Source organism: Mus musculus, chromosome 8, assembly GCF_000001635.26.
Source record: "Mus musculus strain C57BL/6J chromosome 8, GRCm38.p6 C57BL/6J".
Classification (NCBI taxonomy): domain Eukaryota; kingdom Metazoa; phylum Chordata; class Mammalia; order Rodentia; family Muridae; genus Mus; species Mus musculus.
Genome location: NC_000074.6, coordinates 15,887,737 through 15,914,744, shown reverse-complemented (window position 1 = coordinate 15,914,744; position 27,008 = coordinate 15,887,737). Strand labels below are relative to the sequence as shown.

Genomic DNA, 27,008 nt, shown 5'->3' with positions numbered 1-27,008 from the left:
GTGTGCTTCCCTCAAGCGACCTTTGACCTCTGTGACATCACTCTGACACCCCATGTTAGATGCGCCTGGCGCTTTCAAGTGAATGACATCACCAAATTAGAATGAAAGTCTTTTTCCTCGGCCACGTCATCTCCTCTCTCGGGAACACTGGAGTGTGTCCAGCTTTCCTCCCTGTTATTGTCCTTTCTCCTTGGTGTCCCCCAGAGTCATTCCTACAGTAGATGGGATGTTTTTAGCACATGTTGTATTATGACCTGGGTACAGCCTCCGGCTTCAGGTAAATGCCTGCTGATGGCTAACGGTCAGTTCCAGATTACAGGTACTTTGGGATATAAATGGATATTATTCTCAGTGGCTCACCTTGGAAATGAAAGCCTGATTACCATTGGTCACCACAGATGTCAGCATTTCTTAGCCTACCTGGACACAACCTACAGTCACAGAGAAAGCAGAAATAATCATATCCCTTAGATCCACATAAGAAGCTGATAAAGATGGAGAAATAACTTTAAAGACAAACAATAATGAACAGCTTCCAACAATGTGCCTCACTCGCCTTTAAGGGATCCAGACATGGCTTTTCATAGCTAAGGGTACACCTGGGAGAAGCTGCCTCCCCCTAGGTGCTCCTTTGTCTTTCATTAGAAGGAAACGTTTGTTTTTCTTGAGCTGTGTGCTGAAATACCACCTCCAGGAAGGACCCCTTTAAGTTCTGGGATGTTCCATTTGCACTAAGCGAATTGCCTACATGAAGATAGTAGCTATAATTGTCTAGTCAGCCCTGTCTCATACAGTCTCAGTCCTTTCAGGTCCCATGGACCTGACAGGCTGAAGCTACTGTCCTGAACACAATGCTGTGATTTCTTCTACCAGGAACTGGCAGCCCTCTCTTTTTCTTCCTACTGGTGAATTCCATTGGTGTGTCACCAGGAAGTTTGAGAGGTCATATCTGGTAGAAACCCTTCCTGTTAAGAAGGGGGCAGGGTGCTATTTCTCTCCAATTGGTACCAGTTCTTGAAAAAAACGTCAGGTACATTCATTTGTCTTGGATTATGTATTCCCACTTCTACTTTATTATGTGCTCAGAGCCCACCCCCACTCTATCTCTCATTCAACATTCAAGCTGGGTTTTCATGGTTTTAATTATAGTTTTTCTAGACTCCTCCAGTGGGGGCAGCAATAAGGAGTGGTGTTGGCTAATATTCTGAAGAAGACAAAGAACAATTTAAAAATCTCAGAGCTTCAGGAAGATGGATATTTAAATCCTTGGACTCTTGCTTGGCACAGAAGGGATGCTGTGTATGCAGCAGGCCCCAGCAGAGTTGCCCCACAGCAAAAAGCTTTCTCCTGGCAGCTGTTTCTCTATCATGCCTATGTTTATGTTCCAAGTGCAGGAATTGTGCATCTTAGGTATATACAGAGCATGACCATACATCATTGTCTAAGAGAAATCTGGATTTCTAGAAATCTCCCCTGCTTAGGGTAGAAACAGGACAAGGAATAAGGACAAAGCTATAGCTCTGAGTAGCCAATGACATTGGCTCAGGTCAAGGCCCCAGGACAACAAGGCTCTGGTGTGGAAGGACAGTAAGACAGAAACAGAGAGCTAAGACACAAGTGAAGTCTTCAGATGAAGAGGAAGACAGATGGGAAAGATGCTTGGGCAACTGACATGGTCCACAGGTCTTGACACACTGAGTTTTGATGGATCCCAGGAACATACAGCAGGGAGCAAGCCTCCAGAGTCTTAAAAAAAAAGCAGGTCCCCGTGGTGCTGTTTGCGGTTTCAAAGAAAACGAACAGAGGGAAGGAAAATAAACTAATAGGCATAAATGAAAGAAGGAGACTTCTGAAATTATGGAAAGAAAGTCCACATGTGTTCGCATTTGTCATTTGAGACGGGTTGCAACCTATAGCCCAAGCTGACCTGGAACTCAATATGCACAATCCTCCTGTCTTAGCCTCCTGAGTTACAGGCATTTGTCACCATGATAAAACATATTCTCTCCATCCCAACCCCCCCCAAAAAAAATAATCAGCTATATCAAATGTTAGATCCTGTTCCTGTTCCCTCTTCTTTGGCCCCTAGAACATAGCATCTAGTCTCTTTTGAGTGTGATGTTCTGCCAGGCACCCAGAAGCAGTGTACTGATTGCTGATCCCCACAGAGGCTCAGTTAAAAAGGTCACTGCCACACCTCCCTGGGTACTGGGGTTCTGTCCTTCTTCTGAAACCCTGTTACTTTTCTCCTCAGGTTGGAAGCACTGTGTTCTTCAGATGTAGAAAAGGGTACCATATCCAAGGCTCCACGACGCGGACCTGCCTTGCCAACCTCACATGGAGTGGGATCCAGACGGAGTGCATACGTAAGTCCCAGTTCTTCCTTCACAAACTCAGTTCCAAGTGTCTTCAAAGAGCATACTTCCCAGAGAAGCTGTGGAGAGAAGTGGGGTTGTTTATTCTTCATTCTCTAACTTCAAATTTGTACATCTATCAAAATGCTTCTAAGATGAGTCAAAAGAACAAGGCTGAGGTCTGGATGACAATGATGATCTTCAAGCCCGAGATCTGATCTATTAGAAACTGCTGGGGACTAGGGGGCAGGAGGTAGCAGATGACAGGAAACTAGGTTCCCAGGGGATGTGAGGCAAATTCCAGAAGCCCAAGACAAGAAATAATGTCAAGCTCGCCACCGTTGGGCAGAAGATCCCTGAGCACGTGGTCATCCTTGATGAGCACGTGGCCATCCTTGGTGAGCACGTGGCCATCCTTGATGAGCACATGGCCATCCTTGGTGAGCACGTGGCCATCCTTCACTGTGTTTACACTCCATTTACTGAATCAAGGAATGAGCAGGAGACAGTATGTGAACTCGGCGCGGTAGTGTAGCCATAGACATTGAACAGGGATGGATGGAGTAAATTTTACTTTGTGATTCAATCATGAGAAAGGGCTGTAAGGAAGCTGAACTAAATGATTCATGTCATGGACCTTGTACATTAGGCAAGCCCGTGCCTTGCTGTGGCAAGCATAAAAGTATTAGCTGAATGCCGTGCAAAGCTATTGTAATGGCAAGTAAGGTGGGATTTGTTGGGTTTTGTTTTTTTTTTTTTTGTTTTTTGGGTTTTTTTTTTTGTCAGAATAATCATGTGTGCATTTATTTCAAAGCTGACATAGCTACTTCACTACTCAGTCATGTGGAGAAGCTACGTGCATATGCGTGCACAGTCATTTACCCTCACACTAGGGCATGCATATGTGTGGTATGATCCTTGCTATAGTAAAGGAATAAAGGTTGGAAATTGGCTAAAATATGAACCATGGACAATGCTTAAAACAACTAATTTCACAACTATAAACCTGCTAGCTTGTTTAATGACCATTTTCCAAGTCCCTGTCTGAAGACATATATGGGGTTTATAAAAGAAGATTATTTGTGTTTGTTTCCAAATTATATTTTTAAAAGAAATAAGAAATTTTATAAATAAACTTCTAAAACACATCAAAATTTAATATTCATTTAGTTATACACTAAATATATACGATGTTACCTGACAAGCATATATCTGAATATGCCCTGGTCCACATATGTTAGCTCATTTGTGTGATTTGTTAACTAAGGATTTTTAAAATTTTATTTTCATTTTATGTGTGCATGATATTTGTGTATTTGTCAGTATGAGTATTGCTACATGTGTGTGGGTAATGTGTGTGGGTATGCACAGACTAGAAGGTGCCAGATCCCTAGAGCTGGATTACTAGGAAGCTGTGAGCCACCTGGCATGAATGCTGGGAGCAACTTAAGTCTTCTAGGAAAGTGGCAACTGCTCTGAAACACCTAGCCATCTCTCCAGCCCCACATGAAGAAATAGTATATTACTTCTCTTACTATTCTGTTTTTTAATCAAAGCTAGAATCTGTCCTCTAAATTAATGTACATAATTATACACATATATGCATATGCATATATATAGATATAGGTATATATGTTTGTATATATATATATATATATACTTCCCACAACTCTAAGTTCATAACCTTTTGTAGATGTTCCCTGTTAGTTCCTATGGACATATGTAACATAGTCGTTTTACAACAAAGAAAGAGCCCCATTGTTTTTTTTAATGGACTAAATGCCTTTTCAGCCCATGCTTGCCGGCAGCCAGAGACCCCAGCGCATGCAGACGTGAGAGCCATCGATCTTCCAGCTTTTGGCTACACTTTAGTCTACACCTGCCACCCTGGATTTTTCCTTGCTGGTGGATCTGAACACAGGACGTGTAAAGCAGATATGAAATGGACAGGAAAGTCACCTGTTTGTAAAAGTAAGTCCCTGGTCCAGGTATGAAGTGCACTTCTAAAGAGCAAGGAAGAGCTGCCCCTGTGGTCAGGCTAGTGTGGAGGTCAGGAGACCCTCAAGAGATGCTGGGATGGAGCAACAGTCACCTGCTCTCGGTGTTTCACAGTGTCTGGGCTCTGTGTGCTTGGAGTGTACATAGCAAGTGTCTAAAACAAGGGCCAGGATTGAACAGATGCGTAGACTTTGTTACTGAGGTGTAAGCTGCAGAAGAAAGGTTTTGGATGAAGAAAAACATTGAGTTTAAAAAAATGAAATACGTTATATCAGAAAACACATTCCTTTAAAATGAGGTCATTCAGTCAGTCAGTGTCCTCAACAGTCTCCGCATATCCTGTATCATTTTTAAGACCGCAATCAATTGGGTCAGGTGAGACTCCCATTTTTCTATTATTGATATTGGTTCTACTGTTGAAAATTGCAGATACTATTAGCATGGAAATAGTGCCTTTAAACACTCACAAGTGCATTTGTTCACTAAGGGGAGTCTCAGTTGGAGCTGATGGGAAAAGCTACCAGCATCTGACCCAACATACCCTGTATGGCAGTCCCTGGACAATCAATGGGTATAGACCTGTCAGAGAACCAAGGTACCCCAACTTCAGCTTGAATTCCCTGGAGCGAATTGTTTCACAGTTCCAAGTTAGAGTCTCATTCCTGACCATTATTAGAGGAGAAGAAACATTTAGAAAATCGCTTGCAGTTTAATAGAATGCTATGGAAACTGAGGGCTTAGCAATCTAACTTTGACCAAACTCAACAATGTACGGGGAGAAGATGCTGACATTCTTCAGTATTAACTTATAAATCCACAGGTTTGGTGGGATCAGATAATGAGGGATTGTGACATTTTCCTAGCTTGGGATATTTCCTGCAGGTGGAGGCAAGGTCCACTCAGAAGCTCTCAGGAAGTCCCCCTTGGCCACCCTCATTTGCAAGGCTCTCTGTTGTAGCACCTTTAGTATGAACCAACATGCTAGAGGCACGAACACGGGGCTAACCACTGAGATCAGCATTTCCACAAACACAAGGATATTGTGCTGGGTACACCTGGGTCTGAAGTGTCTATGCATACAATACTTACATTTTGTACATTTTTAAGAATCCAGAGAAAAGAGAGTCACTGCAGTTTGACATTTTTTTTTCAACCTGATTCCAAATAAATAAATAAATAAATGTTTTTGCAAATGATAATTTGTCTTTTTACTTGTAGGTAAAGGAGTGAGAGAAGTTAATGAAACAGTTACTAAAACTCCAGGTTTGTATACCAGAAGAGTTCTAGCTTTCAATCAAGCTCATTTGTTCTCAATCCTGCACAGTGAAATGATTTTTAGAATTTAAATTTCTGAATCCGTTGGTCCACACCTACACACATCTCGATCCATCACCCTAATAGCTTATTAGTAGAATGTCACCACAGAAACGGAAGCCTTTGGTGTGATCACAGGGCTTCTATCACATTAGAAGACACATTGGGCATTTTGATCCCACATGTGGTATGATGGAGAGCCTTATAAATAGGGTTGCAATCCCCCTCCTCGAGGGAGTTAGCACACATAAGGCATTTGACAGCTTGAAGGTTGTTATTTGAGCATTTTAAATGTGGTGCCCTATTTTTGCCAGTATCTCCATAATTCCGGGATCCTCTGTCTTCCAGAATGAAAGTTATAGCCTGCCATCCTATATGGCCCCTTGCTAAATGAATCAGGTGTAGAATCCAATGGATACCATGCTATTCCCAGGGCAATGTATCACAGTTGGAAACTATCTGCCTACAAGATCTGTATTAGAACTTTCAATGCGCTTTGAATGAACAAAATGTATCCCCACGTTTTGTTTTAAGTCGTGTTTGACTTTTCTGCTAACCAGAAATAGTAAAACTTTGTAAATATACAAAATGACTTGACTAGTGTTTTGCTTACTCAGATTCAGCCCTAGTTTATTGGATATAAAACTCTTTTGCAGAATCTACCTGGAAGGCTGTGTGTAAGACTGATAGTTCAAAAATGCTACCTACTCCTTTACATCTCAGTTAAGGAAAATGCCTAGCAGTGGGAATAGGGGACTCTCCCTGCTCTACACGGGAGAAATAAAAATATGCTTTGATCTCTTGAGTTATCTGAAGTATAACTTATATATCAATGACAAAGCCAACACTCTTCAAGGCAACATTTACCTCTGGGGAACTAAACATAATATGCTTTTGCCACTGTAGACTTTCACCCGGATTTCTATTTGCCAACTTTGTGTGATAGATGTTGAAATAGCTACAAGCACCTTTATGGGCATAGTCATTAACATCAATGGGCCTTTTATCCTTCTCTCTAAAGGGGAATGCTAATTAAACCAGGTTCTGGCCAGGGTATAAGGATTAGGGTACAGCTTAACAACCTAATCCTTGACTTATTCTTGCACATGACCAGCAGTGAGAGAGTGGAATGAGAAGGAGCTCAGATGAAGGCATCTCCTTCAGGATTAATGATCATAGTTCAACTCAGATATTGAGATACGATTCAAGCCCTAGGTTCTTCTTAATTCTACACAGCCAGGCTGTCCTGTCAAAGTAATGCATCTACAGTGGTGGCCTGGGGCAATAGTTGGACCATATGCAACATGAAGATTCTAAGTGGTAAATGGTTAAGATAGAGACAATTTAAGTAATATAAAGTAAGATACTTTGTGGTATTTGGTTAAAATGAGAGGTTTTGTTAAGGCCATTTATAAATAGAAATCTTTAGTATTGGTTATTTACAAGTATCTTAAATACTTGTACTGATACACATCAGAGTTTAACTAATTTAACTTTATGCCATTCTTATCTTTATTGATAAGTTGGGTGTACCCAAGCCACAGAAGGCTATCAGATTGGATTGTTCCATGATGATTAATTGGCTAGTCTGGTTTCTGTAGGCTTAGCTGGTCTAGTGAGATAGGAAGATGTTCAGTGAGAGCAAAGGGGAAGCATGGACATAGGCATTGTGTGCCTGTGACATCACCATCATCCATCACATAGGTGTCAGTGTGCCTTTGTGCCTGTGACATCACTATCATCCATAGTAGACACCTTGAGTCTGTGACATCACTAGCATCCATCAATAGGCATCTGTGTGTCTACAACATCATCAACATCCATCACATAGGTGTCTGCATGCCTGTGACATCACCATCATCTGTCACATAGGCGTGTGTGTGCCTGTGATGTTATCATCATTTGTTACATCATTAGATATGTTAAAGGTGATATGTTTACAGAGAAATAAATATTTCTCCCCAACAATCCTAATATTGTGGAGACTCATGCTTCCTACAGTTGACTTTGTCTAATTAAATTATAAAGACATATTGTGAGGTAGAAAGCACCAAGAGACTTGATGCTAACATGGTTGGAAATTTACGAGGTGTTATACTCTTCAGTTTTATGTTAATATCATGAGGAGGACAGGAATTTATACAGGAATGTTACCAGTGAGATGTAAAATCCAAATTTAATATGTATAATAAACCTTGGAACCTAAGAAAATGTCCCAATTACCTTTATGCATATTCCAGTGGCAGAGGAATTTTATATTAAAAAAGTCTCCCTGACTCCCTGTCCATTTTGTGTCTGTATTTAAGCAATATATATAAAGGTCCCAGCTGAGATTGTCATGCTGTCTTTCAAATAAACATTAGACTATTTTTTCCCATAGAAATTAGCTTAGAGTAGAAGCTATGGGTGTATTCCTCTTCTCAAGGCAAGAGCCATCAAATACTGGAAAGTGTCAATTTGTCGGGAGTGGGGTTCCTGATAGACTGCAAGTGTCATTTCCCCCCGATTTTCCATGGCTGTCAGAGTAAATCTGCAGGAAAGTGATTTAGCAGAAGTAGTCAGGGGTCAGGTGAGAGCATCTCTTACCGGCTAAAACTAATGCACCACTGGGAGAACCAATTCACTGGACTGTCTGTATCTGGCATGCCCGTCAAACCCAGCACACCCAGCTTCTTAATAGCTTCCCAAGGAGCAGTGTGAGCCTCCCCACCCGCCACAGCCCTGGTCTCACTGTTCGTGTGGTGTATTGCGCACATTCAGAGCACAGTGCTCAAGGTCACCTTAGGCTTTACATGGTCTTTAGTGGTGTTTCCTCCCTGGACAGTCTTGGGCCTTCTTGCATTTAAAAATATTGTCTAGATTGCATGTCTGTGCCTGGTTTGATGCTGATCTTTCCCTATTTCCACCAACAGTTCCTTCTGATGTATTTTTCATCAACTCGGTGTGGAAAGGATATTATGAATATTTAGGAAAGAGACAGCCGGCGACTCTCACTGTGGACTGGTTCAATGCGACCAGCAGCAAGGTCAATGCGACCTTCACTGCGGCCTCACGGGTGCAGCTGGAGCTGACCGGTAGGTGGGAGGACCTCACAGCACATTTTCTTACTAAGGTGATGTGGGATTTACCTACATTAAATGTTATTGGAATTCTCAGTGACCATGGTCTCTTCCTGTTAGTTTTTCTTCCTAAGGATTATTGAGCTAATACAGAAATGGGACCCCCCTATTTTTTTCTTCCCTCAAGATTACATGTATGACATGTTAGATTAAGAATCCCCCATTTATATCTAGAACATGTGGCTCTGAATTAAGGTGTTTGGGTGTCTTGTTTCTTGACTGGCATGTCCCTTATGAGTTGTATCCCCCAAAGGCTGATAGAAGGCCTGAATGGCACAGCAGACTGTAGTTTAAGTGTCAGACCTACTTCAAGCACCTGCAGGTAGTAGTATCATTTTTTAATTTTTACAAGGGTACTGACGTGTAAGAACTTTATCATATACCCTTTCAAGATAAAAGGAGAGAGCAAGAAAGATAAGTAAAGAGAGACTCAGTCACACAGTCAGTTTGAGGAAGAATCAAGTGACTTTCACAAGTGGCCTGGTGAGTAATAGGCAGGGTCAAGCTTTGTGCTAAGCCATCTAACCGAGGCTTACGTCAGTACCCAGTAAGGATAGCGCCATCATATGTACATCTGGTGATGGTTTTGTGTAGGGGAGGATCTGGTATGTTGTTATGGATAACCCAGAAGTCATGACATAGACCAGGGTAGCCTCAAACTTGCAGGGAACTTCTTACCCAGTCTACTCCATGCTTGAAGTATGGATATGAGCCACCATGCCTACATTCCAGAATAATATTTGCTACCCACTTCTTATAAAGACATATTTTGTCTCTGGTCAGCTTCCTAAAGCTTAAATTTGTTTTGAATGACTTCAATGCAATGAGTAGAAATGTCCAACCAATCTTAGTGAGCAAATTATTTATATTGGCTTTCTAAAAATACATCATTAATAAAAGAAACTAAGGAGTTTGAGTTGTGTTTGTTTTGTTTTGTTTTTCTGAGACAGGGTCCCTCTCTATCCCTGACTCTGTAGACCAGGTCTCTGCCTCCCTTCTGCTATGAGTCCACTTCTACAGCCAGCCCATACAAAACTTTTAAATATTTAAATTCCTTAGTCTTACTCCTCATAGAATTGGCAATTTGATTTTTTTTTCTTCAATGAAGTTCTCCAGTATGGGCCTGGGAAGCTGACTCAGTGGTAAAGCTTTAACTGCCCAGCATAAGGACCCGACTTCAGCTCCCTAGCACTCATGAAACAGTCTCTGTGTGGTGGCATATGTCTTAACCCCAGCACCAGAAGACACAGGTAGGAGGATCCAGGGCCTTCCTAGAAAGCAGCCACACTAGAGAAATTGGTGGGTTCCAGGTTCAATGATAGTCTCTGTCTCAGAATTAAGTTGAAGAATAATAGAGGAAGATATCCAACATTAACTTCTAGCCTACATTTATGTATGGACACGTGAGTGAGCTCTCCTGCATACACACACACACACACACACACACACACACACACACACACACACACACACACTGTGGGAGAAGGAGGGGGATAGGGAGAGGGAGAGAGAGGTATGGAAGGGAGAAAATAACCCAATGGCATATAAACCCTTTATCTCCACAGACTAGCTTTGGGAATTCAATGGTCTGGACCTTGGAGGTGTTTAAATCCAGGGACACCCAGGCTTCCCACTGTGGAGCATCTAAAGGGAAATGGCCAGAGGCAGGGAGGAAGTAATATCTATGAAGAACTTGCTGGATATATGACATTTCCCATTCTTGTTGCTTTTTTTAACCATAAGAAATGTCATGAAGATAGTTTTATTATCTCACTCTGCAGCTTATAGAACTTGGGACCAAGTTTAAAGTTTTTGCATGGAAAAAAAAATCACAGCATTGTACATAGTAGGAAAGGCACTGCCCAGAGCTAAGCTCAGGTAGTCTCCTGTCCACTGGCAGAGGGTCCCTCTCACTTGAGTATCTGCAGGTGGAACTCACTCACAGAATGCTAAGATTTGCTTCTCTGATGAATTGATAGTGACTTCATCCATTGACTATCCCACTTTATGAGTCATGCCTCCTAGGCCTGTATCCTCTCTGCCTGTGGGATGTAACAGATTCAGCACTATTTGGTTAGTGCCTGTGGCTTGTATATTCCTTCTTTGGTGAGGCTCTAATGGAGAGTGCAAGGTCTTTTCAGTAACATCACTCTGGGCAGTGCCACAGCTATCTCTGTGCAGGTATAGCTCACAGGTACAGACACTCGGTACCCTCTGCCTGTCTCTGTGTACAACCTTCAAAATCCTACCACCATGGGGCTTTCCTATTAACAGGACAAGCCATTTCTAGAAGAAGCTGAGTTTTGAATTAGCGTTTTGGTCTGTTTTCTCTATACTCCCCGGTCTTCAGAAGCAAATACAACATGGAAGAAAATGGTCTTTCTTTGTATCTGCAGGTTTGAGTTCATATATTTTTTATTGGATAGTGGTGTTGAATCTGGTGGAATGGGTTATATCTGCTTGAGAAGGAGTCTTTCGAGGAGTTTAGTAGGCAATGCTTCCCTTAACTGCACAGTGGTAAAGATACTAAGGCTCAATCTTAAAATAAAACTTGTATTGAAATGTTCTGTTGCCTGTGTCATGATATCCTACTATGCCTGTTCCTTATTAGATGGGCTAATAGCCAAGTCATTGACTCTGACTTCCTCAGTATAGGACTAACCACTGTAACATTTTTTCAGGGGTCTACAAGAAGGAAGAGGCCCACCTGCTTCTGAAAGCCTTTCATATCAAAGGCCCAGCAGATATTTTTGTAAGCAAGTTTGAAAATGACAACTGGGGACTCGATGGTTACGTAAGTACTTTCATGAAGATTTTCACACAGTCCTCCCACTTTCAGGTCTGGGCAGAAGAATTCATGATCCACTGAGAATTATGGGTAGGGGAAACACTGTCCATCCCTCAGTAACTCAGAAGGTACCCCTGAAGCATGGTCACTGTACCACATCATTTGATAGAGACAACTACCAAATCTCTGAGATAAGAAATAAGTTGGCCCAGAGTTAAGGGAATCTTGCTGCTGAAGACAAACAGGTTCTTCAGACTAGGTTAGGCTCTACTGATTCACAACCCTCATTGTCAGAACTGTGAATATTCAGAGACCACCTAGAAAATGCTCCGAAGGCTCCAGACTCAGTACCAATGAGCAGAGGAAGCTGGCTCTTTCCATTTGGTGCCTTTCTCTGTGAGTTAGCCATCTGCTGTGGCCCACGTGGATAACTAGGTTCCACAGCCTCACATAATGCTCTCTGGGATGGAGCTCATCAAAGTGAATCCACAAAGGAGGATAGTCTCCATTCAGGGAGCTCGTTGACATGTGACCCTTTAGAGTGGATGATCATTTTAGGGATCAAGCTGGCATCATGACGCCACCTATGTTGCTTAACTTTTAACTCTGTACTGATTTTCAGTTTACTTATGTCACAAGAAGGAGATGGGGAAAATTCCACTCTGGGCATCACCATCAATATCTAAATCTGAGTGTTAACAGTTATCTTTGGGCAACTGAGTTTTTTCTTCTTTTTCTTCTTCTTTTTCTTCTTTTTCTTCTTCTTCTTCTTCTTCTTCTTCTTCTTCTTCTTCTTCTTCTTCTTCTTCTTCTTCTTCTTCTTCTTCTTCTTCTCCTTCCTCTTCCTCCTCCTCCCCCTCCCCCTCCTCCTCCTCCTCCCCCTCCCCTTCCCCTCCCCTCCTCCTCCTCCTCCTCCTCCTCCTCCTCCTCCTCCTTCTCCTTCTGCCTTGCCCTTTCCTTGCATACCAGGTGTCCTCAGGACTTGAGAGGGGAGGATTCTCCTTTCAGGGTGATATACATGGAAAAGATTTTGGGAAGTTCAAGCTGGAAAGACAAGGTAAACTTACCTATTTTTTGTTTGTTTATTTGTGTAAGGCAAAGCTCAATTGGGTCTACACTCACTGATAAGTGGATATTAACCCAGAAACTTAGAATACCCAAGATACATTTGCAAAACACAAGAAAATCAAGAAGAAGAAAGGCCAAAGTGTGGATACTTCATTCCTCCTTAGAATAGGGAACAAAACACCCATGGAAGGAGTTACAGAAACAAAGTTTGGAGCTAAGATGAAAGGATGGACCATCCAGAGACTACCCCACCCGGGGATCCATCCAATAATCAGTCACCAAACCCAGACACTATTGCATATGCCAGCAAGATTTTGCTGAAAGGACCCTGATACAGCGGTCTTGAGTGAGGCCATGCCAGTGCCTGGCAAATACAGAAGTAGATGCTCACAGTCATCTATAGGATGGAACACAGGGCCCCCAATGGAGGAGCTAGAGAAAGAACCCAAGGAGCTGAAGGGGTCTGCAACCCTATAGGTGAAACAACAATATGAACTAACCAGTACCCCCAGAGCTTGTGTCTCTAGCTGCATATGTAGCAGAAGATGGCCTAGTTGGCCATCATTGGGAAGAGAGGCCCCTTGGTCTTGCAAACTTTATATGCCCCAGTACAGGGGGACGCCAGGGCCAAGAAGTGGGAGTGGGTGGGTAGGGGAGCAGAGCAGGGGGAGGGTATAGGGGACTTTGGGGATAGCATTTGAAATGTAAATGAAGAAAATATCTAATAAAAGGAAAAGTTTTAACAAAGAGGCAGAGAGATTGGAGTTCAGACTCTGCTGGTAGGGATGCTCAGGCGTACAACTTCTGTGCAAGCAACATGCAGCTCATCCGAAATGCACATAGAGTGACAGAGACAGAGAACTGTGCCCCTGCTTGTCCAGCCAAGGGAACTGGAAGCAGGTTCTTACACATGTGTCCCAGAGGCTTTAGGCATGTTATCATTACCGCTCAAGAGGAAACTTCAAAAGTCCATCAATTGAGGAGTCAGAGAAATGTGGTACATACATTGATACAATGCAGTATCAGTCAACATTAGGAAAACAATGAAATACTGATGGCTGACACACTCGAGATGACTTGTGAGCCATGAAAATTCTAGAAGATTCCATTTGGATACCATGCTCAGGAAAGGAAAATCTACTGAGAGAAAGTTTGATGAGCAGTCTTCAGGAAAGAATACTGGGTTGCTTCACCATGGGAGGGAAACTCTGATTTTTGTGCTCATCTCTAAGACAATATTATAGACACTCTTCAGCCTAAGAAGTATACAATGGCTCCAAATTCCTTTTGTCTTCCAGATCCTTCCAACTCCGATGCAGATTCTTCAAATCACTACCAGGGCACCAGCAGTGGCTCGGTGGCAGCTGCCATTCTTGTTCCCTTCTTCGCTCTAATTCTATCAGGGTTTGCATTTTACCTCTACAAACACAGGTACTGCAGGGATGTGAGTCACCTGCCCGTGTTCATGGCATGCTGCATTGGTGTGAGCAATGTCATGCTTGAACTCACATGCACATAGGTTGGCACTGAGTGTGGCTGTGTTTCCTTATATATGGGTGTGCACACACCAGGCTTTCTGTTGATGATTTTTATTTTGTTCTGTTTTCCATTGTTTAGCTTCATCTATTTTGTTAGCAGGGCACATCCCAGTAATAAGCTTTAAAGGAATGAATTTGAATAATGGTAGCCAGCCACGGGAGAGTTGTATCCTCTAGCAGGAAAGAATGGAAAAAAAAAAAAAGGATTCGATACTGTGGCTCTTTCAACTCTATGAATCAAAGATATATATCTATAGAGATCTATAGATCTGTAGATCTGTAAATATAGAGAGATATATGGCTTTTTTCCTTCAGCAAAATAGAAAGTTCTTAATATGCCTGAATAGTCATCTGCTCCCCATCACTTATATATTAACATCTATTGACTTGAAAATACTTTTTAATGAGAAGACTTCAAAACTTAGGTGTTTTGATCAAACTCAAATAAATGGGCTCCTTTCTTTGGTGTTAATATGCATGCATACACTTTTTAAAAAAAAATAAAAGAAGCATTATAGGCAGACTAGGGATGGACTCTATTGATAGAGCACTTGTGTAAGATGCTCAAGACCCTGGTTCCTATCCCATTGCATGTCTGAAATCCCAGCGTCTGGGAGGTGAAGAAAGGTAGACCAGATGTTCAGTGTCATCTTTAACTACAAAGAGAGTTTAATTCTAGCCTGGGCTACAGAAAATCCTGTCTGAAATGAACACTGGCTGTGGAGGATTCAGTTTGTGTGTTTTCTCTATGTAGATAATATATATCTGGGAAAACTTGCTATATGCCAAATCATTCCAAAATTCTATTTGAGATGTTAAAGTAGTAAAGTTTTATCAATATAGTACAATTATGACCTCAGACATGATGTTAACACTTAAGTGTATCACGTCTTTGCTTATTTAACACACAAGTTTCTACTTAGTCATTATTAGACAAATAAAGCTGAAGTGAGGATATTTTGTAGAAAGTATGCAATAAACTTCTTTAAATGTATACTACCCTACACTTAAGAAAACATGATATCCAAAGACTATTCATAGTTCGTAGCTATGGGTTTCTGTTTGTTTGTTTGTTTGTTTGGGGTTTTTTGTTTTTCTTTTCCTAATGGCTATCAGTGTTCTAAGTTTACAAACACAACTACAGGAAAGAAATAGCAGATATTAGCCACTTTCTGCACACCTTGGTTCTAGGGCACAAAGAAAGAACAGACATGGAGAAATGTATACAGAAAAACTGGGCTGGTCATCTGTGCACAGCAGGAACAGTGCTAACCGTGCAATAACCCAGACCCTCAATACATTCATCACAGGGGGAGGGTGAGGGGGTTTGTCTTGGTTGGAGGTTTCTATAAGGGAGCAGTCTCAGGTTGCAGCCATTCTGGAGGAGGAAGCTGCTACTTTTAGCACCCACTGTCGTGGACCAAAGAAAGGCTTTGCCATCCCTCTAATCATTACCTTTATATGGAAGGCTTTACCACCACTGTGCAGTAGAGTCCTTGGGTCCTTGATATGGCTATGCCTGTGTCAAACAATATACATTTACAAAAAAGCTTCCTCTGCTCGTCACAGACTTATAACTACCTTGTTATCAATTATTTTAAAGATTATAGTACCCTAGGCAACAGGTCCTGGAGACTTAGCCTGTCTTTCTTCTGATGTTATTGCAGCTGCCATGTGCCACGCAAGACCACATGACAGGAAGCACTTTTAAAGAGGCAGGAATTAAAACCCTTCTTATGGAGTTCCTTCTGTGTTGACAGCAACAGCAGAGATTCATAATCCCTGTAAATTCTTTTAGTGTCCTCACTGCAAGGACAGGTCTGGCCTGTTAGAAAGGCTTTTGTACTTTTGACCCTGTTGGGTGTGTTGCGAACCTCTGGTCCTCTCTCAGACCTGAGACCAGCTGGACAGTTCTCTGTGTGTCAGAGAATCAGGCCCCAGGCTTTCTTAGAGAGGCTAACACCTCAGTGGTTCAGAATCAATTGCCCTTGACAGTGGAACTATTATATAAGCATCTATACTCATCCATGAGTTAAATGAGTTCTGGTTGTATCTGAAGTATGCAACAGGGTGCCATAGGTTAACTCAGAACATTACAGCATGTGTCTTTAAACCCAGGAGCTTCCTAGCAAGTCCCAGATGTCAGGTCAGGTACTTCCATGATGTGGAGAGATGCTTCCATATTGAGATACCAGCTAGATACAAGCTATCAATCCAGTGAGTAGAGCCTTCTGTGTCACTGTGATGGTTCACACACACACACACACACACACACATCTCAATCCATACACGCTTAGAGGACTGCATGGTGAATAGAGAGAGAAGCCATGTTTCCCTCACAGGTTCACTGGGGAAACTGGGGCTGTTGTGATGAGCAGATCCAAAGAACCCTTTATCTCTCTAGACCCTGCCATATAAGAAAGATGAATACTTTTGAAAAAGAAAGGATGTGGAGAGCCAGAGTCCCGCCCTTCACTGGGTACTTTTCTATTGAGTCCTTGGTATGAGCACTTATTATTTTGGGTTCCCTGCTTCATATTTCAACTCCAATAGACAAAGATATTCCTTAATGATGTGGCTGGGCATTGCTTAGCAGATACCCCAAATTCCCCACATGTTGGAGTCCCTTTCCCTCTTTCATCCATATTAAGAAGAGGTTCTCCAAATGCAGAGACACACGACCAGTCATTAGGTAGTGCTTCGGTAATCCTGCTGAAGAAGAGGAGGGAGGATTGTAGGAACCAGAAGGATCAAAGACACTACAGGAAAACCTACAAAATCAAAACATCTGGACTCGCAGGGCCTCCCTGAGACTAACAATCAGTGAGCTTGCATGGGCCTAACCCAGGCCCTCTGTATATGTTCTTGTTGTGTAGCTTGTTTTTTTTATGGGACTCCTAACAAAAGGAGCAGGGGCTGTTTCTGATACCTTTTCTTGCATTTGGGACTCTTTTCCATCTACTGAGTTGCTTCATCCAGCCTTAATATGAGGGAAGTGCTCAGTCTTACTGCAAATTGATATGCCATGTTGGGTTGCTATTCCTGAGAGTTCTTCCCTATTTTGAAGGGAAACTAAGGAAGAATGGATGGGGAGAGAGGTGAGAGAAACGACTGAGAGGAGGAGAGATAGGTAGATCTGCAGTCAGCATATAATATGTGAGAGAATAAATTTAATTTTAAAAAGTCAACAGAAGAAGCAGAAACAGAAAAAGAAAAGAAAAAGAAGAGGAGGAAGAGGAGGAGGAGGAGGAGGAGGAGGAGGAAGAGGAGGTGGAGGAGGAGGAGGAGGAGAAGGAGAAGGAGAAGGAGAAGGAGAAGGAGAAGGAGAAGGAGAAGGAGAAGGAGAAGGAGAAGGAGAAGGAGAAGGAGAAGGAGAAGGAGAAGGAGAAGGAGAAGGAGAAGGAGAAGGAGGAGGAGGAGGTGGAGGAGGTTCTCTGACAAAGAGATTCTCTGTCAGAGCCCATGGTCCATATGCAACCTGCCGCACTGAGATAGGTCTCTTGTGTGGTGTGTTTTAGGGTATATGGGTATTACATGTATATTTTTTAAAGTTGGTATGTGCAGATATGCATCCAGGTGTGCATACATATGTGTGTCTCTGAGTAGGCCTGGGGTCTACATTGGGTCTCTTCTTTGTAGTTCTTCACCCAATAGCTCACTTAACCCGGAGTCATTGATTTGGCTAGGATGACCACGAGCCGGTGAGCCTCAGGCATCTGCCTGTCTCTGTCTCCTCAGTGCTGGGATTACAGATGTACACCACTGCATCTGGCTTTTTATGTGAGGATTTGAACTCAGGTCCCCATGCTTGCGAGCTGACGAGGTCATCTGCTTATCCCCGCATTTAGATCTTTTTACCCTAAAACCTCCCTTTTAAGCATGGGTTGTGAGTTAGAGGGTTTCCTTAACCCACAGAAACATAATACATTTCATTTCAATAAACCGGCCCTTTAAATCTGTATATATTCCTGTGCTTTATGTTTGCCTGTGTGTACAGTGCCCATGGAGGCCAGCAGAGGGCACTGAATCTCTTGGCACTGAAGTAACAGGCAGTGGTGAGCTGCTCTATAGGTTCTGAGAACAAAACCTGGATCCTCAGAAGCAAGCACTCTTAACTGCCAAGCCATTCCTCCAGCTAAACAAGGTGGCTGATTCTGACCCATCAGGGGATGAAAAACTGCATTGTAAAAGTAATCATCATTTAGTGAATTCTGCTAGTAGAGATGAACGTATTAGAAATTGAAATGGCTTTGAAGTGCTGCCTGCCCCACGCACACACATGGGCTGAGCACTGATTTCACCCCATAAAGCCTGTAGTGGCTTCCCCAAGTCCTTGCCGCTTACTGGCAATAGATGGCTTTCCAGACCGAATATCTCCCTGCGTGCTGCCTCTAATATCTTCAGAGTTCCCCAAACTTTCCTTCAATGCATAGAGAGATTTATTTTTATTTTATTTTATTTTATTTTATTTTATTTTATTGATATGGAAAATGATTTCCAACTTTATTTATATTCTGTTTATAATCTCAAACAGCAATTTTTAAAGAGTCAACACATAGTGAAGTAGCTACTATGCCCTCTCCTCCCCATAACCTTACACGAATATTTTCTGCTGAGAATGCATGGAGACTGGGTGGAGGCTATGTCATTGCAGTTAGAATCTGATTATGTTCTCTCTTTTCTCTTTAGAACAAGACCAAAAGTTCAATATAATGGCTATGCTGGCCATGAAAACAGTAATGGACAAGCTTCATTTGAAAACCCCATGTATGATACAAACTTAAAACCCACAGAGGCCAAGGCTGTGAGGTTTGACACGACTCTGAACACAGTGTGTACAGTGGTATAGCCCTCAGTGCCCCCTAGGACCGATTCATAGCCATACCTCTGATGGACAAGCAGTAAAATCCTTTGGTGCCATATACCACCCCCCTTCTACTCTTGCCTTGCTGCAGCAACCTTGGCCATCGTCTGCTGGCATAACGCAGTGGGAATTTCTTCTCAACCATGACCGAGTCTTCTGAGGATCAAATTGCAAATACATCTTCATCTGGAAAGTGGATTATAAAAGCCTGGCTGCTGCCTCCACCAGACATCAAGACACCGACAACGGCGAGGGCAAGGAAGACTGTAGTCTTACAGACAGGTGGTACTTAATGCCTCTGACTTTTGTGTCTCTGTGTGGCCAGGATGCCTTTGGATGTAGTCTTCTGAGCATATGGATACATCCTTCAGGTGCGGCGACAAAATGGTAGCAACTTGATATGTGTTTTGTGTTTTTCTTTTCTTTTTAACCCTATTCCCTGGACACGAATTCTTTACAAAAGAAAAACCTTCCTGGAGAAGACGTCTTCTGGAAAATGCACACACGTACACTCGCTTCACTCCACCCTGCCTGAGACATGAGCTCTGTGGATCTTCAGGCTCCATTGGGCATCCATCAACTACTAGGGATGTTTGCAGATCCCACAGTCAGAGCTGTTCCATCCAGGATTCTTGATGCTCAACATTTTGCACTAGTGTGTTAAGAACAACTAAGTCTGATTTCTAAACAATTTCCACAGGGTTTGTATTCATTATACATTGTACATAAGCATTTTCTCATATTGTATTCTCAAGCAACAGATGCCACCATCAATTAAGTTGGAATGTAAAGGGAAGTATCCCAGATACAGCACAGATTTTGAAAATAAGACAGTATGCTGAAGAAGTTATATTATCACTTCTGTTGGCCACACTTATGTGTCAAATCCATTGCCCACTTCTGGTGGTAGAAATGAAACCACATAGTCCCCTTGACTTCCCCCCTTCATGTGTATACAACTATTGTCTATACATTACTAATCAATAACAGGGGGCTCCAGCAATGTCCATTTTCCATGTACAGTGTGAATAGTAATTTATTTTAGGTAGCTCATGAACTCAGTTCACAGTGTAGTCTTCCCTTCTGAATTGTTTCCTTTCTCTGTTCTGTAACATCACCCTCCCAGAATGCATTGAGAGTCTTATCTCACAGCCACACCCAAGCTCAGAGGAATCAAAAGGGAAATCAAAGTTCAAATCAGAATCGGAAGGGCAGGCGCCACTCGCACACCCTCATGATGATCTGTTTTATAGATTATTTGCCTTCTTGCAAAAAAAAATCATTAGAGTGATTTTTGAAACGTTAAAATTCCTTACTGATAGACTATCTATTATGATATATATAAGATAGGTGGTATGGCCAACAGGGATAAAATAAACAGCCTGAAGACAAGGCAGGGCCAGAGAAATGTCTGTAAGAAATTCAAAGAGAAGATCATGTTTATTTTTATTTATATTTGTTTGATAAAAGTATTTTTGGAAATATAATGCTTATTTTATTATTTGACGTTTCATGCACAGTCCATGTGGTAAAAATCCCCCCGTTTGCACATCCCAGATTTGCACTGATACATGGGTCAGGATGCCATGCTGACGTTCTGTTTGCTGGTGACTACATTCATGCCTAGCTTTAAGACAGGTGGATCTGTCTATCTACATGATGTTTAAATGCAGGACTTCCCAGAGGACAATGGATAAAGAAATATTGGCTTACAGCTTTGGAAGTTCAGCATTCTGAGCATTCCAGAGGCCCCGCTGGGCTTCCTCCTTCCAGCCCTCTCTTCTTGCAAGGGCTGTCTGTTGTGTCAGGACTCCTGACTTCTGTCAACACTCTATCCACTGGGATTCATATTTCAGGACTCCATGTCCTAGGAAGGAGTTTTGATATAGGTTCCTTCAGCCAAGCCAACACACATCCATGGGATTCCTCTGGGTCCACAGAGGTTCTTCATTGGCTCCCTGGGAAATTCAGATGATGTCAACAAGAGTGTGCTTCTAACCACACATAGAGCCAAAACAAAACAGAGAGCGTCAGAGGGTCCACAGACCAGAGTGCGTAAGGGAGAACAGGGTTACTATATATATTAGATGTATATAAAAACACACACACAAACATATATATATTTATATATATATTGTACATATCTAAGTTTGAGTCACTCAGACTAGGTGCAAAATGCTGACTTTGGAGTCTAAACTAACGTCTCTGTCCCCACATCCCTGGCCTCTTTGCTGGCCAGTTACATTAAGAAGACTTGACTCAGACAGGGCATACATACATGCAAGGAGCCACATCGTTAGACCAGTGTCGTTTTCCTTTGTGTGCAAACTGACTTACAGCTACCAGACTGCATCGTGGTATTCAAAACCAACATACAATATTGAGCAGCACTCAGTTGAGAGCCTAGCTCAATTCTTCCTAGGATGTGTGTGTGTGTGTGTGTGTGTGTGTGTGTGTGTGTGTGTGTGGTGTTTCACCAGGTCTCAGAGGCATTGAAGACCTAGCAGGACAGTCAGGAACACCTTCCTCAGTGAGGTCTCGACTCTTCCCTGAAGCGCCCAGAGCACAGTGAGGAGACACGCTATGAGTGACAGATTTTGTGCTTTGAAGCTGTTCAACTGTCGCTTGTCTTTGCCCATCTTGCCTTCAGGCTAGCTGCAATAATTTTTTTCTTCTGTAAAATATTTTGTAAACAATAACAACAACAACAAAAGCTATTATAAAAAAAAAAGGGAGAAAAGAAAGCTGGCATTATGATCAGGAAAACCATCCATTCTCGCTGCCCCACCCTCCCGTCCCCACCACACGCTGCTGTCACAACGTAGGTGCGGAAGACCTTTTTGTACAGAGATATATTTTTTATGAAGAATTTGTAAAATTATTAAATATGCTGTAATTTTTTGATTAATGTAGGTAAATTGTTAAAAAAAATAAATGTTTTTACAATACAAAACTGTAATTTTCCCGATAATGTAACATTACCCTCTCTAGCTGATTTTCGGTTCCAATCCTATTCGACATGTATTAATATTAAGGCGGCCTGTTAAAATGAACAGTATCTTTTTGTCAAAAAAAATTATAAAGAGAGTGTAACATAACCTGTGTAATGCCACCTATCTTTAAAGCAAATCAGAGTTCTAATTAAATATTTAATTTTAGATTTCTTTTTTTGTGTGAATTTATTTTAGCTTTACCATACACAAGGAAGTCTCTGGCAGGGGAGGGGCTGAACAGAAGTGTTGTTAATAATCCTTTATAATAGTAAGAACAAAGCTCAATCTTTTCCCAAGCCAGTGGCATCATGGGCACCATTCAGTAATTAGCACACGAGGCTGGGGAGATGGCTCCGGTGCTGATGCGCTTGCCGAAGGAGCGTGAGGACCTGAGCTTGATCCCCAGCATCCCCATGAAGAAAGCAAGTGTGAGAGGGAACAAGTCTTGAGTTTTGCCTCTTCAATTGGGAAGTCTTTTGTTGTGACCTTTTCCAATCCCTAGAGGTGGCATGTCAGAGGATACAGGAGCCTATAAAAGTGCATCAAGTACCAGTCAGCAAACAGCCATCCTCGCTGGCAGCATGTCACCACAGGGAAAGAGCTTTGTTTCCTGGCTTCTGGGCTGAGAGATCAGGACACATCTAAGCCCTCATTGGTAGATTCACTCATTATCCACCAGGTAAGTAGGAGGGTGTAATAATTTCCCTGGAAGTCAAGCTATTACAAAATGAGTAACAACCAATAATGAAAAGTACTCCACACACACACACACACACACACACACACACACACACACACACACATACCAGCTCCTCATTAAAGAAGCTTACTTGGCCACTCTTCATCCACTCCAAGGCTCTCTGGGTCCTTGATTGTTCAAGGCTGCAATGACTGGGGATTGGCTGTATGCGAGACTTGAGTGGCTTGTAGAGACTATTAATAACACTCAGTGATCAATGCAAGGTAGTCTTTGCTATTCTGATATGATAGGTAAAGAAGCAAGAATTCAGAGACAACTCCCTTGCTCTCAGACACATGGTCAGACTCAGTTAAAGGTAAGTTTCTTTAGTGATGATATTCTTATGTTTCACCACAAGCATCACACTGTTAACATCGTGGTCCCCTCGTTTGGCAATTAATTTTTCATCCTGAGTGTCTCTGTTACTCTATGTGTAAATCTTCCCCCATTTAAGCTGATTGTAACTACTAATTAAGAACCCTAAGGGGAAAACATGTTTGTTTTTTGAGTTCATATCTCTTACAATTCATGATGTGCCCCTCCAGGGCCATTTGATGGCCAAGGTCGGTGCACTGCAGCTCTGCCAGTGCCTGCGAGTGTCTCTACAGGTATTAGGTAAGGCACAGCTCTGTCTTTAACTTAATTTTCTACCAGTGCATCTTGGAAGTTGCCTATGAATTATAAAATGTCTCCTACTTCTAGAATGTACTTCTTGGGCAGGATTCTCTGTACAAGGTAGGTCTTCAGCTGTTGAGCTTGAACCAAGAAACTTGTCAGCTCTATATTCACGGCTATGTGCTTTTTCAAAGCACTTTCAGATTGGAAGCAGAGTCCTGGGCTATAACTGTAACAGAGAGACCACAGACTGCCTAAAGTCATGATTCTCGGATTAAAGTGCAGTCTGATGATTTTCTGCCTTGGTGGGTGTGTTTTTCTAGGGCTATAATGTAACTGTGATAACTAGGAACTGAGGCAAAGCAAACCATAATAATATCCACAACTCTTCACAGCAGTGGCTTTGGAAATGCAGCAAATGCCTTCTCTTGGTATCAGTAGAACCCATGAATCCTTTGGAGTCTATCTCCCTGTTGGTAATCAACTAAGATGGACATCTCTCACTGCTTACCACCTGTCCCAGGCCAGGGGTGATAGGAAATTCACCTGTGTTAACTGTAACAGTGTTCCACTAACCAGAGCATGAGTCATATGGCACAGACATAGCATATCTAGCTGAATTTACCCTGTATACCCACTGCAATGTCTCCTCTTGACTACATCTGGAACTAAAACCCCAAAATGGAGGTCATACCTGTGAAAGACATTTGCTTCCTTTAAGGTAAGCAGTTCTACTTCAAATCCTTGTCTTTGAGTTCATAAGTCACACATCTTTAACCTGGATCTTTTGAGCTGGGAAGATCTCTAATCTGGACCAGATCTTCTGCTGGAAGCCTACATAGACCCCAGAAAAAGGAAGCTTTTGCTCTTTGCCTGCTTGTCCTGCCCTGTTAACAAGTCCTTTCTTCACTTCTTTGAGATTCTGGCATACTCCAGATACTGAAGACGAGCTGAGACATCCAGCCTTATGGACTGAACAACAACTAGATTCTTGGACTTTCCATTCACATCTAGACATTATTGGATTAGGTGGATCACAGCCTGTAAGTCATTCTAATAAATCCTCTTTCTGTATGTAGATAGATGATAGAGAGAGAGAGAGAGAGAGAGAGAGAGAGAGAGAGAGAGAGAGAGAGATGATAGATAAGTAGGTAGATGGTAGATAGATAGATGATAGATAGATGATAGATAGATAGATAGATTGATTGATTGACAGAGATAGAGATAGATAGATAGATAGATAGATAGATAGATGATAGATAAGTAGGTAGATGGTAGATAGATAGATGATAGATGATAGATAGATAGATAGATAGATAGATAGATAGATAGATAGAGATAGATAGATAGATAGATAGATAGATAGATAGATAGAGATAAGTAAGTAGACGATAGATAGATAGATAGATAGATAGATAGAGATAGAGAGATAGAGAGATAGATAGATAGAGATGATAGATAAGTAAGTAGACGATAGATAGATAGATAGATAGATAGATAGATAGATAGATAGATGATAGATAGATAGATAAGTAGATAGATAGATAGATGATAGATAGTAGATAGATAGATAGATAGATAGATAGATAGATAGATAGATAGATGATAGATAAGTAGATAGATAGGTAGATGATAGATAAGTAGATAGATGATAGATAGATGATAGATAAGTAGATAGATAGATAGATAGATAGATAGATAGATAGATAGATAGATGATATTCATTCTGTAAATTCTGTTACTCTAGAGAATCCTGACTAATACACCTACCCAGTCCAGCCAGATTCACAGTTTATTTTACCAGCCGCTTACATTCCCACTCCCCAGATAGGATCCTAGAACAAGTGTCTATACTGCACAAAGTTCTTTTCTTCCTTCCAAATTCCTAGACTTTGTTACTTGGGCTTTAAGAGACTTAACATCTGTGATAGAAACAGGGGAAGAGATCTTAAAAGTGATCTTTCCATTATAAACCCAAGCCCAACTGTATCCACAAGAACAGATGCCTCCCAACCCCGGGCCTGTAGGGACAGAGAAGCTCATGGTGACTAAGAAGTAACAGGCATCCTCTCCAGCACATTGACTCAAAGTGTTTTCAGAGAACACAATTCCTTTGTGCATACAGCCACCTGATAGGATACACAGAGGACAGTGACTCCAAGAAATACTTTGGTTCTTTGAAGCACACAGCAACATCCATGGAGAAGCTTTCCAATGAAGACAAACCCAGAGCAATTTTGTAATCCTTCTCAGAAGATGTTGTGTTCCCATTATCCCTCCATGGAGTTGGCGGCATCACTTCGCCTGTCATAGCTATTTCAAGGGATGGTGTCCTGTTGGCTCAGGATATGTAGATAAAAGGAGCGTACCTAAACTTGGTTTGTAACTGGGCTGAAGAACTACACCAAAGAAATGAAGACAATATCCCCTTACTCTGACCATGCTCCAATTGTCCAGGCATTGAAAGCTTGTGTGTATGAGACTGGTTTTGAGAATCGGAGTACCTGTGCTGTCAGCCTTCACTGTGAATTTGTACTTAGAATACGGGGTATCTTCCCTCTGACTGCTGTGAAAGACTCTAGTGTGCATTTTCTGCAGTCTTCCTGCCAGAATCATCTAGTAAATAAATGTGCTACAGTCAGGAATAACTTGGCTACATTCCAGTTCACATATGTCCATCATTGGATTCTGTAAACACAAAACTGACTCAGAACATGGACCACGTAATTCTGTGTAATAAGGATGATTAAAATCATTTGGATTCTACATTTTGTAAAATTAGTAGAAGCAGGGGAACTGGATTGTTGTCATCATGTAAGTGGATGAAGAGGGAGGGGGAGAAATGGAAGTAAAGAGGGGACAGAGGGGTTGCCAATGGGTCTGGATGGCGTCTGTGGCACAGTCCCACAGTGGTAGTTAGCATGATTTGCAAATATGCCCTCTTTCACACAGCTGTGAAGGAAATATGTGAAAATGGGTATTAAAGTGTATAGTATGATTTTGTGTACACAAATGTTTAGTCATCTGTCTGTCATCTATCGGTGTCACCTATCAATCTTATCATCAAATTATCATTCATTAATATTCACTCATCTCTACCTGAATATCTGTCATCCATTAAATCTTCATTATTCATATATTCAAAATATACTCTAAAGGAATCTCTGCCAAGTATTGCCTTGGACAATACTTTTTCAGTGCCTTGAATGTTAATTTCATTATGTGCTTCCAACTCATCATATTGTATAATTAATCCTATGTATATTGTATTTTATACTCTAAAATAATGAGCCTTGAAACCTGACAGAGTTCTAAACCAGTTCTACTTCCTTCCATCTCTGAGAAATTAAAACCCCATCTTCTAAGATACACTTTTCCAAACATGTGAACATAAACATGGCCATGACATTATCTTGTTTTATCTACAAGATTGTGTTCTTTTGTAGATAATGTCATCTTATGAGGATTTTGTAAATTCACTGGAAATATTCCCATTTCAAGTAAGGATTGAAGATGTCTGATCTGAGCCAGGTCCATCTTCTCTATCCAAGTGTGGAGGAATTTTAATCCAGAAACATGGCTGCTCTGGCAAGGGATAGCATCCAAAAACCTTCTAGG

At 41.7% G+C, this 27,008-nt stretch overlaps 1 protein-coding gene across 4 annotated transcripts in view; it reads left to right on the top strand.

Annotated features, from left to right (window-relative positions):
• The window catches only part of Csmd1 (CUB and Sushi multiple domains 1), a 1,642,848-nt gene extending 1,620,641 nt beyond the window's left edge, over positions 1–22,207 (top strand). For 2 of the 4 annotated variants that reach the window (XM_006508930.4, XM_030243874.1), the window contains 8 exons: positions 2,255–2,366; positions 4,146–4,325; positions 5,571–5,615; positions 8,579–8,740; positions 11,467–11,579; positions 12,543–12,630; positions 13,940–14,072; positions 18,869–22,207. In XM_006508930.4, the coding sequence (XP_006508993.1) occupies positions 2,255–2,366; positions 4,146–4,325; positions 5,571–5,615; positions 8,579–8,740; positions 11,467–11,579; positions 12,543–12,630; positions 13,940–14,072; positions 18,869–19,028 (993 nt within the window). In that variant the 3' untranslated portion in view covers positions 19,029–22,207. The remainder of the gene's footprint in view (positions 1–2,254; positions 2,367–4,145; positions 4,326–5,570; positions 5,616–8,578; positions 8,741–11,466; positions 11,580–12,542; positions 12,631–13,939; positions 14,073–18,868) is intronic. The other 2 variants (NM_053171.2, XM_006508931.4) reach the window with 2 other exon arrangements.
• Positions 22,208–27,008: the final 4,801 nt, after the last annotated feature.